Source organism: Dendrobates tinctorius, unplaced genomic scaffold (assembly GCF_039654945.1).
Source record: "Dendrobates tinctorius isolate UK_male_01 unplaced genomic scaffold, ASM3965494v1 ptg000162l, whole genome shotgun sequence".
Classification (NCBI taxonomy): domain Eukaryota; kingdom Metazoa; phylum Chordata; class Amphibia; order Anura; family Dendrobatidae; genus Dendrobates; species Dendrobates tinctorius.
Window position 1 is genome coordinate 63,051,989 of NW_027361829.1, and position 20,464 is coordinate 63,072,452.

The window sequence follows — 20,464 nt, forward strand, 5'->3', positions numbered from 1 at the left end:
AAATGTCACCAAACTTTGTTCCACAAATTCTTCTGAAAGTGGAAATACCCAATATGTGGCTGTACAGTACTGATTAGCCTCCTCCTGGAGCACAGATTTTGCTAGAATAGTTTGCAGATTTCATATACAGAGTCCCTAAGTGGTAGAAGAAAAGAATCCCCCTCAATTTTACCCTTTCTGGGAGTTCATCTACAGGTGTAATGATGATTTTGATTCCATGAGTGTTTTCCAAAGGCAAGCAGTAGTGGACGTTGCAGAGTGAAAATTGCAAACTGCCATTGGAGTAACCAGTATGTTGTCGTCACCAGTACATTGTAATGCCCAGTACTTTGTGGGGCACAGATCATTATTCTGGAGATGGGCACCAATAAATTAGGTGGGCAGTCATCGCTACAGGAATGCCAAACATGTGGATATTAAATGTGGTTTAGAAACACTGTGGGGCTCAGGAGGGAGGGTGGGCATTTGAATTTTTTTGGGGTGGGAGGAGCTACACCACTTTTAAAGATCCTTTGTACTAACAGTAACGTGGAAGCACATTATGTTTCCTTTGACAGCTGATGGATCTTAGTGGGGAATTGCATTTTTTGTAGATTGCATTGAAGCTTTTGTTGGAAACCTTTTTCATAACATTTGGATTCACATTTATCCAGCGCACTATGCTGAGCACTTAAATTGGGGATTATGTTATGAATGAGTCACCGTAGGAGGCAAAAACAGAAATACTAGCTAAGCCCAGAAAACCAGAGAAGTTGGCAGCTATCGGATTGCAGACCCCTGAACCTGTCAACAACAACTAGCAGTAGCCGTGGGGGGTTCCTACAGTGCCCTAGACCCCTCGATCACAGCCGGAGAACTACATAGCCTAAAGACAGAAAGGGAAATCTAAACTGCCCCAGAGCAGACCCCAAAGCAATAGGCAGCCCCCAACATATAATGACGGTGAAGCAAGATGAAAAAACACTCACACAGATAGAAAGATAGGCTGAGCAAATGATGGGGCCCAAGCTTACTAGCTAGGACAGGATAGAAAAGCTGCTTTCTGTAATCCGCCAAAACCCTATCAAGACAAGAGCCAACAGCTGATAGGGAAAAAAGCCCTGAAGACGCTAGGCTTCAAAAAGACTATATCAGTACTCAGGTATTTTCTGAAGAAAGGGCAAAAAGGAATTCAGCTCACCCCAGCAGGGAATGGCATAAATCAAGGAAAACAATGCAAAACAAAACCAAAACACAAATGCAAAAAGCAGAGCAGAAAACTTAGCTTTTGAGGAGCAGGAATCTGACTGGTCTCCTAGAATCCCTCAGAGAGATCACCAGCAAGGCAGAAGGGCATTGGCTGCCTTATATCCAGTCAGTAATTCCCGTCACCCAGTCATAATCATCCTGCCCAGGGCGATCAGGGTGAGCCCGATGAAAGGCACGCACCAATCTTTTGGCATGAATATCAGAGGCAGAGATCCAGGAATTATCCTCCTGACCATAACCCTTCCACTTAACCAAATACTGGAGTCTCCGTCTAGCCAGACGGGAATCCAGTATCTTCTCTACCTCATATTCCATGTTACCTTCAACCAATGCAGGGTCCGGAGGTGCCACCCCAGGAACTACTGGTTCAACAAACCTCTTCAACAAGGACTTATGAAACACATTATGGATTTTAAATGTAACAGGAAGAGCCAAACGAAAAGAGACCGGATTAATAATCTCCAAAATCTTGTAAGGTCCAATAAATCTAAGCTTAAACTTAGGAGAAGCCACCTTCTTAGCGATATTTTTTGATGATAACCAAACCATATCACCAACCTTAAACTGGGGACCAATGATCCTATGTCGGTTGGAAAACCGCTGGGCCTTTTCCTGGGAGAGAGATAACTTATTCACCACTTGGTCCCAGATCTGGTGCATTCTCTCCACCACAGTGTCAACACCTGGGCAGTCAGAAGGCTCCACCTGCCCTGAAGAAAATCGAGGATGAGACCCAAAGTTACAAAAAAAGGTGACATCAAAGTGGCAGAACTAGCTCTATTATGTAAAGCAAATTCGGCCAAGGGCAAAAATGAAACCCAATCATCCTGATCAGCGGAAATAAAACATCTCAAATCGGGCGAGATGGCAGAAAGAACTACCCCTTCGCCTAAGATGGTAGCAGGCTTGGTCACCACAGGAGAATCAGCAAAGAAGCTCCTAGAGAAAGCATCAGCCTTGACATTCTTAGTGCCAGGAAGAAAAGAAACCACAAAATCAAAACGTGTAAAAAACAAGGCCCACCTAGCCTGCCTAGTCTAGGGTTCAAGCGTTTGGCCGACTCCAGGTAAATCAAATTCTTGTGGTCAGTGAGGACCATGACTTGATGTTTAGCTCCCTCCAACCAATGTCTCCACTCCTCAAATGCCCATTTCATGGCTAACAGTTCCCGATTCCCCACATCATAGTTACGTTCAGATGGAGAGAACTTTCGGGAAAAGAAAGCACAGGGATTCATTTTAGATGTTACAGGATCCTTTTGGGACAAAACAGCTCCTGCTCCAATCTCAGAAGCGTCCACCTCTACCTGGAACGGGAGTGAGACATCAGGTTGTTGCAAAACCAGGGCAGAAGTGAATCTTCGCTTCAGCTCCTGAAAGGAAGAAACAGCCTCCGGAGACCAATTCAACATATCAGCACCCTTCTTAGTCAGATCAGTCAATGGCTTGGCAATACTAGAAAATTTTGCTATAAATTTCCAATAAAAATTAGCAAAACCCAAAAACTTCTGGAGGACCTTCAAAGAAGTGGGCTGAACCCAATCATAAATGGCCTGTACCTTGGCCGGGTCCATTTCAGTAGTTGACGGAGACAAAATAAATCCCAAAAAAGAAATCCTCTGTACCCCAAAAAGGCATTTCGATCCTTTGACATACAGGGAATTCTCCCTCAAGATCCGGAACACAGTCCGAACATGTTCCACATGAGAATCCCAATCCTTGGAGAAGATCAAAATATCATCCATATAGACAATCAAAAATTTATCCACAAAGTCTCAGAAAATATCGTTCATGAAGCACTGGAAGACAGAAGGGGCATTAGTGAGCCCAAAAGGCATCACCAGGTACTCAAAATGTCCCTCCGGAGTATTAAACGCCGTCTTCCATTCATCCTCATGCTTAATGCGGATAAGATTATACGCCCCCCTGAGGTCAAGCTTGGTAAAACAGCAAGCACCTTTAACTCTGGAGAATAGATCCGAAATCAGGGGTAATGGATACTGATATTTAATCGTAATTTTGTTGAGGGCACGATAATCAATACAAGGCCTTAATGAACCATCATTTTTGGCCACGAAAAAAAACCCAGCACCTAAGGGTGAAGAGGATGACCTAATATGACCCTTCTCCAACGCCTCCTTAATATAGGATCGCATAGCCTCGTGCTCGGGTACAGATAAATTGAAGAGCCGACCCTTGGGAAATTTACACCCCGGGCTCAGTTCAATTGCACAGTCATAACTCCTATGAGGAGGAAAAGACGCAGACTCATTCTCACTAAATACATCATAAAAATCCGCCAGTCAGAAACATCATGCGACTGAGGAGAGGTGGAAAACACCGGAGCCTCACTAAAGGCACACCGACAACCCCAACTCACCACAGACACAGATTTCCAATCCAAAAGTGGATTATGAATTTGCAACCAGGGAATCCCCAGAACAATGGTATCATGCAAATTATGCAACACCAAAAATCTGCAATTTTCTTGATGGTCTGGGGCGACCCGCATTACCACCTGGGTCCAAAACTGAGGTTTATTTTTCGCCAAAGGAGTAGCATCAATCCCCCTCAAAGGGATAGGCATCCACAGAAGTGTCATAGGAAATCCACAACGTTTAGCAAAATCCAAGTCCATTAGGTTCAGGGCTGCTCCCGAATCCACAAAAGCCTTGGCGAAAAATGTGGACAGGGAGCAGATCAGAGTAATTGCCAGAAGAAACTTAGGTTGAACACCACCCACAGAAAATGTGTGTGCAAAACGTTTCTCTCGTTTAGGACAGACAGAAATAATATGCGAGGCATCTCCACAAAAAAAGCACAGCTTATTACACCTTCTGAACTCCTGACGTTGCTCACTGGACAAAACTCTATCACATTGCATAGGTTCAGATATTTGTTCAACAGGTGGCAACACCTCTCGTGCAGTCCTGCGTTCACGTAAACGCCGATCAACCTGAATGACTAATGACTAGTGTTGAGCATTCCGATACCGCAAGTATCGGGTATCGGCCGATACTTGCTGTATCGGAATTCCGATACCGACTTCCGATATTTTTTCAATATCGGAATTCGGCATCGGAATCGGAAGTTCAAAGTTGATTGACGGCCTGACGTCATCATGATGCGCGGTGTGTGCGCATCATGATGCGCCGTCATTTCGGGCCTTCCGGGGGTCTCTGCCGGCCTGCTGGGGGGCTGTGTGGATTGCCCGGGGTCGGTACCGGCCTGCCGGGGGGCTGTGCTGGCCTGCCGGTGGTCTGTGCACCCTGTGGGGGTCTGTACCGGCCTGCCGGGGGGCTGTGCCGGCCTGCCGGTGGTCTGTGCACCCTGTGGGGGTCTGTACCGGCCTGCCGGGGGGCTGTGCCGGCCTGCCGGTGGTCTGTGCACCCTGTGGGGGTCTGTACCGGCCTGCCGGGGGGCTGTGCCGGCCTGCCGGGGGGCTGTGCTGATGTCCGGGGGTCTGTGCAAGCATCGTCCGATGGGACTACAAGTCCCATCTGGCGATGCCTGCTACCATGACAGTGATTGACACATTAGCCAATGATGGGACAGTAGTAGTCCCATCATCCGGCTAATCTGTTAAATGTTAAAAAAAAAAAAAAAAAAAAAATACTACATACATGCTACATACATACTACATGCTACATACATACTACATATATACTACATGCATGCTACATACATACTACATGCTACATACATACCACATACATACTACATACATGCTACATACATACTACATACATACTACATACATACTACATGCATGCTACATACATACTACATACATACTACATACATACTACATGCATGCTACATACATACTACATCCATGCTACATACATACTACATGCATGCTACATGCATGCTACATACATACTACATGCTACATACATACCACATACATACTACATACATACTACATACATGCTACATGCTACATACATACTACATATATACTACATGCATGCTACATACATACTAGATATATACTACATGCATGCTACATACATACTGCATGCTACATGCATGCTACATACATACTACATACATACTACATGCTACATACATACCACATACATACTACATACATGCTACATACATACTACATACATACTACATACATACTACATGCATGCTACATACATACTACATACATACTACATACATACTACATGCATGCTACATACATACTACATCCATGCTACATACATACTACATGCATGCTACATGCATGCTACATACATACTACATGCTACATACATACCACATACATACTACATACATACTACATACATGCTACATGCTACATACATACTACATATATACTACATGCATGCTACATACATACTAGATATATACTACATGCATGCTACATACATACTGCATGCTACATGCATGCTACATACATACTACATACATACTACATGCTACATACATACCACATATATACTACATACATACAATACATTCATACAATACATACATAGACATACAGTACATATAGCATAGAGTAACATACTTACCAATACTTGTCACATTGTTCCCCGAAGCCATTGTCTTTTCCGGAATAAATATTAACATAACAAACCACAAAAATACTCACCCACGATCCGAAGCAGTCCACGAGTGTGTCCCACGACGATCTTGGGTAGAGAACTGCAGCATCAGATGATGCTGCCGTTCTCTACGGGCTGCAGGAATCCAATGACGGAAGGTAGGTATCCTTCCGCACTGTATTCCTCTGCCACTTAAAAAAAAAAAAGTCCCTAGTCTCACTTTATGCCATTGCTGCGTGGGAAATTCCCCACACTTTTTTTTTTTTTCTACAATTCCTTCCTGCTATTGAATACCCTAGGATCTGCGGTATGGCTGGTGATTCTGTTATGAATGAGTCACCGTAGGAGGCAAAAATAGAAATACTATCTAAGCCCAGAAAACCAGAGAAGTTGGCAGCTATCGGATTGCAGACCCCTGAACCTATCAACAACAACTAGCAGTAGCCGTGGGGGGTTCCTACAGTGCCCTAGACGCCACGATCACAGCCGGAGAACTACATAGCCTAAAGACAGAAAGGGGAATCTAAACTGCCCCAGAGCAGACCCCAAAGCAATAGGCAGCCCCCAACATATAATGATGGTGAAGCAAGATGAAAAAACACTCACACAGATAGAAAGATAGGCTGAGCAAATGATGGGGCCCAAGCTTACTAGATAGGACAGGATAGAAAAGCTGCTCTCTGTAATCCACCAAAACCCTATCAAGACAAGAGCCAACAGCTGATAGGGAAAAAAGCCCTGAAGACGCTAGGCTTCAAAAAGACTATATCAGTACTCAGGTATTTTCTGAAGACAGGGCAAAAAGGAATTCAGCTCACCCCAGCAGGGAATGGCAGAAATCAAGGAAAACAATGGAAAACAAAACCAAAACACAAATGCAAAAAGTAGAGCAGAAAACTTAGCTTTTGAGGAGCAGGAATTAGACTGGTCTCCTAGAATCCCTCAGAGAGATCACCCGCAAGGCAGAAGGGCGTCGGCTGCCTTATATCCAGTCATTAATTCCCGTCACCCAGTCATAATCATCCTGCCCAGGTGCTTGGTAATCAGCCTCACTACCTTCCTTCACCAGAAGAGGGAGTTCATCAGACCTCAATGGTGAAGGGGAAAATGAACTCACAACAGGATTACATCTAAATCTCTAAGTGATGTGATTCAGATGAAACCCCCCGAGGGTGGCACTTACTATAATGAGGCAGCAGAGTTACTCTGGACTTTCATATAATAAAGAAAAAGCCAGCTCACCTAGTACTTGAAATCCAGCTTGCGCAAAACCAGGTAGGCCCAGACCAGCTAAAGTGCTCATGGGAAAAAAATGGTTGTTGTTCCAGCATCTGGTAATATAGTTCTTTATTTTAAATCCATTAAAAAAACTTACAAGAAATTACAATGGTTGCATAGACAGGGCGGGGGAGCAAGATGTATTTTGATCGCTCACTTGCATTCTTTATCACAACTTGGCTACACAATTAAAAGAATTTACTAAAATACTAAAAAAAAGTGCCAATGAAAACAGTTGGAACAAGTCACATGACAATTGCATCAATGAATATATTCATTATGCAACAGGTGTATGAAAACAGTCAATAGTGAAACATGGTTTCTCTCTTTAGATTAGAACCTTTAGGGCTTCTTGAATCCAGATTAAATATCCAGTATGCTGCTTTTGTCAATAATTTATGTTTAATATCTCCAACTCTTGCATGTGGAAATACAGTAGTTTTTCTATCCCCCAAACTTGTAAAGAAGACATGTCATGATTGTGTTCAACAATAAAATGTTTTGCAAAAGCAGAAACGTTTCTACTGGTGTTATTTGCATTAAGTATGTCATTGTAATGTTCATTAAACCTGGTTTTTAATTTATGTCTAGTGCATCCTATGTAGAATTTATCACATATGGTGCCATTCATTTTATATACCACGTTCTCTGAGTCACAATTAATATACTGTTTGATTTTATACTCATTTAAATGGTCAGAATCACAGAAAACAGAATTACATAGTGTGAATGAGCACATGAGACGGCTCTGTGAACCAGAATTAAAATGTATTTTCCGCTGCAGCCAAGTGCCTTTGGGGTGCCCCACGCGTGTCGTCGGGCGTCGCACACCCAGTGCAGCGGGGGGGTTTACTCGGTACCGGGCCGGTGTCAGGCGGGAACGTGTCACAGTAGCGGCGGCCCGGTCCGTGGCCCTGGGTGCCCAATATCAATGGCGGTGATGTTAATGGTGTTAGAGTTTATATGAATAGTTCGTGACGCCACCCGTGGTGTTTGGCAAGTGAGATGTTGAGCCAACGCTGCATGCAGATCCGCTGGGACTGATGTTGTGCTGCAGCAAAGATGGTGTAGCTCCCCACAGGTGGAGCTGTAGTCCCAGGGCAGTGTAGGTGCAATGGATGTGGAGAGGTGCAGAATGGTACGGATGCTGGTACACAGATGTAGCGGTGCTGGAATAACTGGAGGACACCAGAGTATGCGGTTCCAAAGCTTTACTCACTGTTTGCAGTTCACACCATTGCCTGCCTCCGTACTGTGTTCTCCGGGTCATTTCTCCAGCCAACCTCCAGGCAGGATAGGATTCTCCCTTCCACACTCCGCCAACATGTACCTTACTGAACGACTCCTCCAAAGCGCCTTGAGGTGCGAAGCACTCCAGTACTTAGTTACTCTGGAATGCCTCTCTCTAGGTGTTCCTAGTCTTTGCTTGTATGACAGACAGCTGTAGCCTCTATCCAGGCTCGCAAATCGGTTGCTGTTGTGTCCCAAGTCTATGATGGGAGCAAGGCGTTAGCGTCTCACTACTCCTCCGGTGTCTGTTGCCGGACATAAAGATCCAATCAACCTCGGGGACTGGGCCCCGGCCTTTGCGCTCTCTGGACTGGAAGGGTTCTCTCTCTTTCTCAACCTTCTTCCCACCGTCCTTCTATTCTCCTTCGTTCTGATCTGTTCTATCTCTCTTATGGAATCTGTAGTCTCCGGTCTACGTCTCTTTCTCCTTCTCTTCCTTCCCTGAGGAGCTCGTTCCACTAAGACCAGTCCTCAGCCTCTCCTGACTGACTGTCTTCCTCCGCCTTGAGCCCCTCTCAGGCTGACCTGCTGTCAGCCTGCTCTCTCGCAGACCCTCGTCTGACTCTCTTCTCTGGGACTCATCCCAGACTGACCGACTTTCAGACTGACCTGAAATCCTACACTTTCCCTCTCTTTTGTATCATCACACTCCACCCGCCTCCCAGCACATCTCGTGTTACAAAGCAGGGTTCCACGAGGGGTGCTTTGCTAACCCCCAGCTTGAAGCTGTTAGGTGGCCCCACTGAACTATCCTGTGTGTGGAATGCAGGTGTGGAGCGTGGTCAGGAGTTCCCACCTTACCTGGATGGTGGGGCACTACACCTTAGGAGAAGGTGCAGTACCTCTGTGGCGACTGAAGCCTCAGGGGCGCCACACTTTTTTTATTTGTGGATCAGAAAAAAATGTTGGAGAAGGTGAGTTTCCTAGTGAAGATGCCTTTTTTGCCACAATATTGCATCCTTTTTTCAAAAAGCATGCTAATGTTTCATCCTCAAAAAGTATTGGTAGATTTTTTTATTTCTAAAAAATGTGCACTTTATTGCAGTGAAATGACAGGTTAATTCTTTAAAAAATCATTTTTTGCTTTTGTTTTGGGTCGCAAAAGATCAGTTTGTTTTTTGTCAGAAACTATTTTCCTTCCCCTGTTCAATACCCATTGGGGATAACCCTGTTGTTTCAATCTTTTTGAGGTTGATATTATTTCATTTTCAACCACTACGTGATCTGAACAATTTCTGACAATCCTTTTGAACTCAACTACTGGTATAGCCTTAGCCACATGCTGCGGTTGACTGCTGGAAAAATGCATGATGGAATTTCCTGCAGACGGTTTGCGATAGATAGCAGTGGATACAATTTCAACTGGAATACCCGTAAGAATCAAATCTAAGAACACCAAAGATTTAGAACTATAAGAAACAGTAAGGGGTAAATTAAATGAATTATCATTCAAATATATGACAAATCCTGGTATGGCAGATTCATCAAGTTGCCATATGAATATCATATCATCAATAAATCTAGCATAGCAAGATAAAATAAAAAATGTATGAGTTATTGTCTGAATACAAGAAACAATGTTCCCAATATGACATAGTCAAATTTGCAAGAGAAGGTGAAAAAAGAGCACCCATTGAGACACCTTGGGTTTGTAAGTAAAAAATTCTGTCAAAAACACAATAATTATGATTTAAGAAAAAATTGGTTACATCTAATATATCTTCTTGCATTACATCGGGACACTGACTATACTTCTCTAAATGGAATCTCAGTGCTTCCATAGCTATATGGCATGGTATGGAAATATGAAGAGTTGACATCACAACCTATCCAGGTGTAATTTGATGACCATATTTTGCTTGACAACTGATCTAAAATATCCTTAGTGTTTTTAATATATCCAGGTATACGCTGTACCAAAGGTTATAAGACCGAACTTTGTCTGGCCTCTTTTCAGCAGTGTCTTTCTTTTCAGAAGTACACAAAACTGTGGCGGACTGTGCTTTTATGCACGCCTAAAAAGACAGTCACCGCCGAATCACAGGTCAAATGGCATCCACAGTGCCTCCATCTGCCTCATTATAGGGAATGTTCCGTCGGGCTTCCGTGTGAATCACGTCTTGTAGAGATTTACATGGAAATCCATGTGTAAGCATAGAACTCAGGATTAATGTGAGCTGAGCCGTAAGGGCCTGTCACACTAAGCGATATCGCTAGCAATATCGCTGTAATGTCACTGGTTTTGTGACGTTATAGCGATATTGCTAGCGCTATCGCTATGTCTGATACTTTCCTCTGACCAGCTCCCCCGCTGGTTATCGCTGATCGCGCGAGAACGGCCTGGACCGTTTCTCGTCGTCAGCTTCCTGCTGGGTTTCCTGTGGCGCCGACGAGCGACGCGTGGAAGCGGGCAGGAGGACGTCTTCATCGCCTCGTCTGACAGGTAAGTAACGACCCCTGACCGCTGCTATGTTACTGGTGAGATCTGCCTGTGTGGCAGCTCACTAGCGACCACTTCGCGATGCACCAGCGATCCATATCGTTGTCGGGATCGCTGGGGCATCGCTTAGTGTGACAGTACCCTTACTGCAGTCTTTCGGAGGCTGAATTAAAAAAAATCAACAGCAGGAGAAGGTCGGTCCGATTCCAGCCAAACCAGATTTATAGCGTTTTTTCTGTTTGACTGCTGTCACACATTAAAAAACACTTTTTATTGCAAAAGCTAGTTTTTACATACCTATATTTAGATAAGTATAAGTTTTCCATATTTCTACCGACAGTATCATGAGAAGACTTGTTTTTTGTGGGATGAGTTGAAGTTTTTATTGGTACTATTTTTGGGCTCATGACATTTTTTGATAGCTTTCTATTCTGACTGAAGGGTGGCAGAATGAACAAAAACTAATCAGGAATTTTTTAGGGGGTTTTGTTTTATGACGTTCCATGTTTGGTAAAACTGATAAGGCAGTTTTATTCTTGAAGTCAGTAAGATCACAGCAATACCACATTTATATCTTTTTTATGTTTTGGCGCTTTTACGCAATAAAAACAATTTTATAGAAAAAATAATTATTTTTGGATCGCTTTATCCTGAGAGCTATAACTTTTTTATTTTTCCACCAATGGAGCTGTATTACAGCTTGTTTTCTGCAAGACAAGATAACGTTTTCAGAGACACCATTTTTATTTACATTTGTATTTATGATTGCATTTTATTCCACTTTTTGATTGACAGTATGATGAAAAAGCATGATTTATTGGCTTATTTTTTATTTTTATTTTTTATGGTATTCACTGATGAACTTAACTAGTGAGTCAGGTCTATAGGGCAGGTCTTTATGGACATGGCAATACCAAATATGTGTACTTTTTTGTTTATTTTTGTTTTTACATAAATAAATGCATTCATTGGAATAATATCTTCTTTTTGTTCTTTATTTTGTGATTTTTTTAATTATTTTTAAAATTTTTATTAACTTTTTAAATTTTTTTATTGTCCTAGGATAGGACATCAACAGTCCACTGATAGATCGCTGATCTAAAGCCCCCGTTACACACTGCGATATCGCTAGCAATATCTCTGTAAAGTCACCTATTTTGCGACGTAGCAGCGATATTGCTAGCGATATCGCTACATGTGATACTTACCTCCGACCGGCTCCCCCGCTGGTTATCGCTGGTTGCGCGAGAAGGTCCTGGACCATTTCTCGTCGTCAGCTTCCTGCGGCGCTTCCTGCTGTGACGACAAGCGACGCGTGGACGCGGGCGGGAGGACATCAGGACCGCCGCTTCTGCCAGGTAAGTAATGACCCCCGACCCCTGCGATGTCACTGGTGAGATCTGCCTGTGTGGCAGCTCACTAGCGACCACTTAGTGATGCACCAGCAATCCATATCATTGTTGGGATCGCTGGTGCATCGCTATGTGTAACGGTACCCTAATGCTCTGCAATGCTTCTGCATTGGAGAGGATTAGATCAGTGTCTCAGATGCAGGGAGGAGGCATGTCAGCCCTTGCTTGAAACATAAGCTCATAGGCCACCGTACCTAGGTGACCCCGCTGCAATCCTTTGTCCTGGGGTCACCATGGAGACCATCAACACAATGCAATCATAATTGCATCTTTGATGCCCCGTGATGTTGCAGTCGCTAATGACAGCATCATCAGAGGGCTCTCATAAAGAGCTCACACCGCATTTGATTGCGGCGACGCTCAGTGTGAACCTGCGCTATCATGTCCCCATATATATATGGCGATTTCTGGGAATGCAGCTCTTGCAGCACCACATATATATGGCACATGTCAGGAAGAGGTTAAAGAATACACGCAGCGGCTTTTGGCACATTACTCCTACAGCTATGGGTTAAAGAATACACACATGAGTGTATTGGGTTAAAGTCAGGATGAAATCATAGTATGATCAATGGGCATACAATGTGCTTTGTGACAACAAGATTCTCAATAACAAATGAAATTGGGGGAGAAAAGGATTTGGTATTTTAAATTGAAGCACCTGATCTATTTCTTGTCAGGTTAGATTATTTGGCGCTTGAGAAGTGTGAAAGAGGCTTTCTTGGCCTTTCTCACTGAAAGCACATGAACATTCAGCCTAGATAGGGGTTCATGTTAATGGATAAGTCAACCAAATACTATACGTATGGTACTGTTGCACTAATATTGTGTTTGCCACTGAAACTGTATAGTTCAAAGTAGCAAATTTTTGAGGTTTTTTTGTTTGTTTTTTAAACTTGAACTTTTATTATACTGAAGTCTTAAATGTTAAATTATCTGTATGATGCATCCTTTAATGTGATTTATCTTATTCAAATCTAAGTTTTAAAATATAAAATTGAATATATAAATCCATACTTTGGTTACCAATTGTTTTTCTTTTAATTTTCATAGGGGCCGATGTAATCAACTTTGATGGCAATACGGTGCTATCCTATCAGTTCAAGGACCGGAAGATGGCAACTGAAAAAGATGTCATCTCGCTAAAATTCAAAAGTTCGGCAAGTGAAGGAGTTCTCTTTCATGGTGAAGGACAACAAGGAGACTATATCACATTGGAACTGAAGAAATCTAAACTGGTTTTACAATTAAACTTAGGTAATAAATTTACTTTGAATCTATTTAATAGTTATAATATCACATGATGACTATCCTTTCATATCACAATTTCTGGAGACTGAGTGTGTTGTAGCATGTTTTTTCACCACTTTACCAGTTTTCCCCTCTGCAGGCTCTATTTCTTATTTAGCCATTGATTCTGAGAGGTGGGAGGAAACTAGCTGCATCTCTCCTATACACTGCGCAGAGCACAGCAGAAAGTGATGCTTGCTCGCCATTCCTTAATTAGCAGACAGACATAAGCAGCAAAGATACAGTGGGGCAAAAAAGTATTTAGTCAGTCAGCAATAGTGCAAGTTCCACCACTTAAAAAGATGAGAGGCGTCTGTAATTTACATCATAGGTAGAACTCAACTATGGGAGACAAACTGAGAAAAAAAAATCCAGAAAATCACATTGTCTGTTTTTTTTCATTTTATTTGCATATTATGGTGGAAAATAAGTATTTGGTCAGAAACAAAATTTCATCTCAATACTTTGTGATATATCCTTTGTTGGCAATGACAGAGGTCAAACGTTTTCTGTAAGTCTTCACAAGGTTGCCACACACTGTAGTTGGTATGTTGGCCCATTCCTCCATGCAGATCTCCTCTAGAGCAGTGATGTTTTTGGCTTTTCGCTTGGCAACACGGACTTTCAACTCCCTCCAAAGGTTTTCTATAGGGTTGAGATCTGGAGACTGGCTAGGCCACTCCAGGACCTTGAAATGCTTCTTACGAAGCCACTCCTTCGTTGCCCTGGCGGTGTGCTTTGGATCATTGTCATGTTGAAAGACCCAGCCACGTTTCATCTTCAATGCCCTTGCTGATGGAAGGAGGTTTGCACTCAAAATCTCACGATACATGGCCCCATTCATTCTTTCATGTACCCGGATCAGTCGTCCTGGCCCCTTTGCAGAGAAACAGCCCCAAAGCATGATGTTTCCACCACCATGCTTTACAGTAGGTATGGTGTTTGATGGATGCAACTCAGTATTCTTTTTCCTCCAAACACGACAAGTTGTGTTTCTACCAAACAGTTCCAGTTTGGTTTCATCAGACCATAGGACATTCTCCCAAAACTCCTCTGGATCATCCAAATGCTCTCTAGCAAACTTCAGACGGGCCCGGACATGTACAGGCTTAAGCAGTGGGACACGTCTGGCACTGCAGGATCTGAGTCCATGGTGGCGTAGTGTGTTACTTATGGTAGGCCTTGTTACATTGGTCCCAGCTCTCTGCAGTTCATTCACTAGGTCCCCCCGCGTGGTTCTGGGATTTTTGCTCACCGTTCTTGTGATCATTCTGACCCCACGGGGTGGGATTTTGCGTGGAGCACCAGATCGAGGGAGATTATCAGTGGTCTTGTATGTCTTCCATTTTCTAATTATTGCTCCCACAGTTGATTTCTTCACTCCAAGCTGGTTGGCTATTGCAGATTCAGTCTTCCCAGCCTGGTGCAGGGCTACAATTTTGTTTCTGGTGTCCTTTGACAGCTCTTTGGTCTTCACCATAGTGGAGTTTGGAGTCAGACTGTTTGAGGGTGTGCACAGGTGTCTTTTTATACTGATAACAAGTTTAAACAGGTGCCATTACTACAGGTAATGAGTGGAGGAAAGAGGAGACTCTTAAAGAAGAAGTTACAGGTCTGTAAGAGCCAGAAATCTTGATTGCTTGTTTCTGACCAAATACTTATTTTCCACCATAATATGCAAATAAAATGAAAAAAAAACAGACAATGTGATTTTCTGGATTTTTTTTTCTCAGTTTGTCTCCCATAGTTGAGGTCTACCTATGATGTAAATTACAGACGCCTCTCATCTTTTTAAGTGGTGGAACTTGCACTATTGCTGACTGACTAAATACTTTTTTGCCCCACTGTATAGAGGAAATTATGTAACACTAGTGAAAAGTGCAGATGTGACTGCATCCATGGGGTTAAATAAAAGGCTTACTGTTGTTCCAAACAATTTTTCTTTGTTTATCTCTGCTTATTATTTTCACTCTGCTCCTTTCTATTGGTGATAGGTGAAGATGAACAGTAAAGTTTGGGTCCATACCAAACACCTACTGTTCAGGTGGGGACCCTGAACACAGACATCAACCTCACAAATATTACCCCACTTGCCACCGCTACAGGGAATAGCCAGGCAAAATGTCAGAATTTGCATTTCTAATAGATGCACCTTTTCTGGGGTAGCTGCAGGCTATTAGTTTAAGGCTGGGAGGAAATATCTATGGCCCCTTACCAGCCTGAGAATATCAGCCCTCAGCTTTCTGCTTTAGCTCTGCTATGTCTAGCTAAAATACTCATCTGCTATGAGCACAAGCCACTGAATGGTGCTCATAGCAGTTGAGCAATGACAAACACAAGGGTCTCCTGCACACCCTGTGTTATCATGCCAACTCATTGGTGCCCTGAGGTCTTGTGACATGGATGATGATGGGTGGAGCTAAAAGCGAACTTCCAATGCAATCATGTTAAATCATGTCAGAGACTGACAGCAGCATTGAACATGTTAACAGCCACAAGTGAATTGCGATTCCACATGCGACTGTTAGGGACACACGTCAGCTGATGAAATCAGTTTACATGTGCTCGAAAAGTTGCAGGTTCATCGCTGGAGCCTGAATCAAACAGTAGGAGTGACCTATGACATACCTATACATCATAGGTCATAAAGAGATCAAGCATAAACTAAAAGGGTAATATTCAACATGATGATATTTAATTGGTCAGTCACATGCTCACACATTCAGAGATCAACAAAAATGAATGGGTTGGTCAAAACTAGAGATGTACAGATGAGGCAAAATGTGAGTTTGCCTGCTTGTGTGGATTTTTCTGGGAAATTTGATTTGGAGAGAAGTTATTCTCTTAAAATTTAGTGTCTCTTTTTATGCTCTGGGGTCTCTGCAAACCCCAGAGAATAATAAATGTAATTCTCTAAAAAATTGAAAAAAAATCCTTATAGTTGCCATATACTCACCTCTCCATACTGGTTATTTCAGTAGTCACAACAGGAAAAAGACACTTGCGTCAAGAACTGGATGAGTGATGATGAGTAGTGTAGAGATCGACTGGTGAGTTGTAATGTGATTAAAAGGATTTTTAAACTTTTTAAAAATGTTTTAATGGCCTTTTACAATTCATAAAAATAGCTGCCAGCAGCCACCATTTTGTTGAATCCACCTGAAAGTGAATTCCAAAAAAAATCAGTACTTACATATAATGATGTATCACTTAATTAACAGGTTGCAGCAGTTGTGACACAATCAGATCATTACATGCAGCTTGTGCAGAGCTGAGAAAGATAATTCCTTCCACACCACAGTTTTTTATGTGCATAGTTTATTGACAGTGAGCTTCTTGTCAGAGGAAGGGACGTGAATGCGTTAACACTCCCTTAAATTATAAGTGGTTGGAATGTGGTGAATAAAATTGTTTTGATGTAATTTTATCACTTTGATAGTACTATCATACATAATACATTGTATACAGTTTTTATATGCAGTCAGTAAACTAATCTTGTTTCTTCCTATACCAGGAAGTAACCAATATGGAAACATTTATGGCCATACCACGGTAACAACAGGAAGTCTTCTAGATGACCATCATTGGCACTCGGTTATAATAGACCGCCATAAAAAGCACATAAACCTAACACTGGACAACCACGTACAGTATTTTAAAACTAATGGAGAATTTGTTAAATTGGACCTGGATTTTGAGGTAAAGAGAAATTGTGATTTTTTTTTTGCTTGTTAATTGTGTAATTTTTTCTCCTTTTTAATATTGCTCTCTAAGCCACTTTAAAATGTTACTGTATGTTTTTGCTAAGTGTAAAGGTTCCTCTAATAGGTAATAAATGATAACATTATTTAAGAGAAAAAAGTTTTGTAAAATATTTTCTTATTAAAAGGGTTTCTTCTCAAGTTTATCACATTGTTTCCCAATGTTGTAATCTGTGGAGAAACCTGAGAATAAGTGTTACATTTGGCTGCTGTGTAATCACCCATGGAACTAAGCATTATATAGTGCATTATAGAGTAAATATATCTTTGTACCGTGTTAGCCAGTAGATAGAAGAATACTCAGAATTGAGAGTCCTCAGTGGTTGATACCTTTTAATGGCTAACTGAAAAGATGGTAACACATTGCAAGCTTTCGAGACTACTCAGGTCTCTTCCTCAGGCATGATTTAGCAAAGTATCTAAATAAACACAAAAACATGCAAAATAAAGCACAGGCATGTCGTAATAAATGGACATTTAAATAAACAAACTGAGCTCAGAGACTGAATCTGAGCATGAATTTGGGCAATACCCCAAAACACCATATCTGCAAATTGAGATTCTGATTTGGCCTTTAAGTCATATTGAAAGACTCGATAAAGGGTCATTATTGACAAAGGATTGCTGCCTCCAACTGGTGGCTCTATGAAGTTCAAGTAATCGTCCTCTCTGAAGAGGCATTTTGCATACAAGCTCTAAGGAATCTGCTTCACAGACTGGGAGGGCACCAGGCCTCTGATCTTACATGGATATTGGGACTATAAAACTTTTACACCACTAATCTAATCCAATTAATGATTTTTTCTTTGAGCTCAGTTTGTTTGTTATTTTAAATGTCCATTTATTATGCCATGCCTTTGCTTTTTGTGCACATAATTGTGTTTCCTTTGCTATACCGTGCCTGATGAAGAGACCTGAGTAGTCTGGAAAGCTTTCAATTTGTTACCATCTTTTCAGCTAGCCATTAACCCCCTTCATACAATGGACGTAATATTCCATCCATGTGACCTGGGACCTAAGTCCCATGGATGGAATATTACGTTATAGCGATCAGCGGCACCCACGTGGTGACCGCCACTGATCGCGGACGGGTGTCAGCTGATTATCACAGCTGACACCGGACACAATGTGTCAGGGGCAGTCACAGACCGCCCCGACACGTTAACCCCTTGCACACCGCTATCAAACACAATCGCAGGGTTATCGGGGATTAAAGGTAAGCATCGGCAGGGGGGCTCCCTCCGTGCTTCCCTGAGCCCCCCACAGCAGCGCAATGTGCAGCACTGCTGCGGGGGGCTCCATCCCTGCAGGTCCCCGAATCCAAGATGGCGACGGGGACCTTCGGGGGCCTGCAGGGAGCTGACTTCCTCAGTGCCTGCAAAGCGCAGGCATGAGGAAGTCTGCGTCTATGCCTCTGACAGATCGCTGATCTGTCACAGTGATCTGTGATGTGACAGATCAGCGATCCGTCACAGAATAGTGATGTCCCCCCTGGGACAACCTAATAAAGTTAAAAAAAAGTGTAAAAATAATTTTTAAAAAATCGCTAAATAAATTTAAAAAAAAAATATTCCCTAATAAATTCATTTTTTGGAAATAAAAAAAACAAACAATAAAAGTACACATATTTGGTATCACCGCGTCCGTAACGACCCGCCTTATAAAACTGTCCCATTAGTTAACCCCTTTAGCAAATTCCTTAAAAAATAAAAATAAAAAAAGAAGCAAAAAATAATGATTTATCATCATGCTGCCGAACAAAAAGTGCAACAACGCACGATCAAAAAAACGCATATAAATATCCATGGTACCGCTGAAGACGTCATCTTGTCCTGCAATGAGCTGCCACACAGCGTCATCAGTGAAAAAATAAAAAAGTTATAGCTCACAGAATAAAGCGATGCAAAAATAATTACTTTTTATATAAAATTGTTTTCATTGCATAAAAGCGCTAAAACTTAAAAAAACATAAATGAGGTATCGCTGTAACCATACTGACCCGAAGAATAAAACCGCTTTATCAATTTTATCGCACGCAGAATGGTGTAAACACACCCCCCAAAAGAAATTCATGAAACTCTGGTTTTTATTCATTCTGCGTCCCAAAAAGCTCTATAAAAAGCGATCAAAAGATGTCACGTGCCCGAAAATGATACCAATAAAAGCGTCAACTTGTCCCACAAAAAATAAGACCTCACATGACTCGGTGGGTCAAAATATGGAAAAATTATAACTCTCAATATGTGGTGATACAAAAACTATTTTTACAATAAAAAGCGTCTTTTAGCGTGTGACAGCTGCCAAATATAAAAACCGCCATAAATACTAAATCAAACCCCCCCGTTATCACCTCCTTAGTTAGGGAAAAATAATAAAATTAAAAAAATGTATTTATTTCCATTTTCCCATTAGAGTTAGGGTTAGGGCTAGGGTTAGGGTTAGGGCTAGGGCTAGGGTTAGGGCTAGGGTTAGGGCTAGGGCTAGGGTTAGGGCTGAGATTAGGGTTAGGGGTGTGTTGGGGTTAGGATTGGAGTTAGAATTGGGGGGTTTCCACTGTTTGGGCACATCAGGTGCTCTCCAAACGCAACATGGCATCTGAACTCAATTCCAGCCAATTCTGCATTGAAAAAGTCAAATGGTGCTCCTTCCCTTCCAAGCTCTGCCATGCGCCCAGTGTTTTACCCCCACATATGGGGTATCAGCCTACTCAGGGCAAATTGCAAAACAACTTTTGGGGTCCAATTTCCCCTGTTGCCCTTAGAAAAATAAAAAATTGGGGGCAAAAATATCATTTTTGTGGAAAAAAACATGATTTATTTATTTTCACGCACAGGCGTTATAAACTTCTGTGAAGCACTTGGGGGTTTAAAGTGCTCACCACACATCTAGATAAGTTAAATGGGGGGTCTAGTTTCCAAAATGGAGTCACTTGTGCGGAGTTTCAATAGTTTAGGCACATCAGAGGCTCTCCAAACGCACATGACACCCGCAGACCATTCCATCAAAGTCTGCATTCCAAAACGTCACTCCTTCCATTCCGAGCCCCGGCGTGTGACCATACAGTAGTTTTCTCCCACATAAGAGGTATCAGCGTACTCAGGACAAATTGGACAACAACTTTTGAGGTCCAATTTCTCCTGTTACCCTTGGGAAAATAAAAAAATTGGGGACAAATGATCATGTT

General features: G+C 42.2%; 1 protein-coding gene across 1 annotated transcript in view; it reads left to right on the top strand.

Moving 5' to 3' along the window:
- Positions 1–20,464, top strand: part of CNTNAP2 (contactin associated protein 2) — a 2,930,334-nt gene that overhangs the window by 1,374,399 nt on the left and 1,535,471 nt on the right. The window contains exons 5-6 of the mRNA XM_073550056.1: positions 13,283–13,486; positions 17,034–17,218. Coding sequence (XP_073406157.1) covers positions 13,283–13,486; positions 17,034–17,218 — 389 coding nt within the window. The remainder of the gene's footprint in view (positions 1–13,282; positions 13,487–17,033; positions 17,219–20,464) is intronic.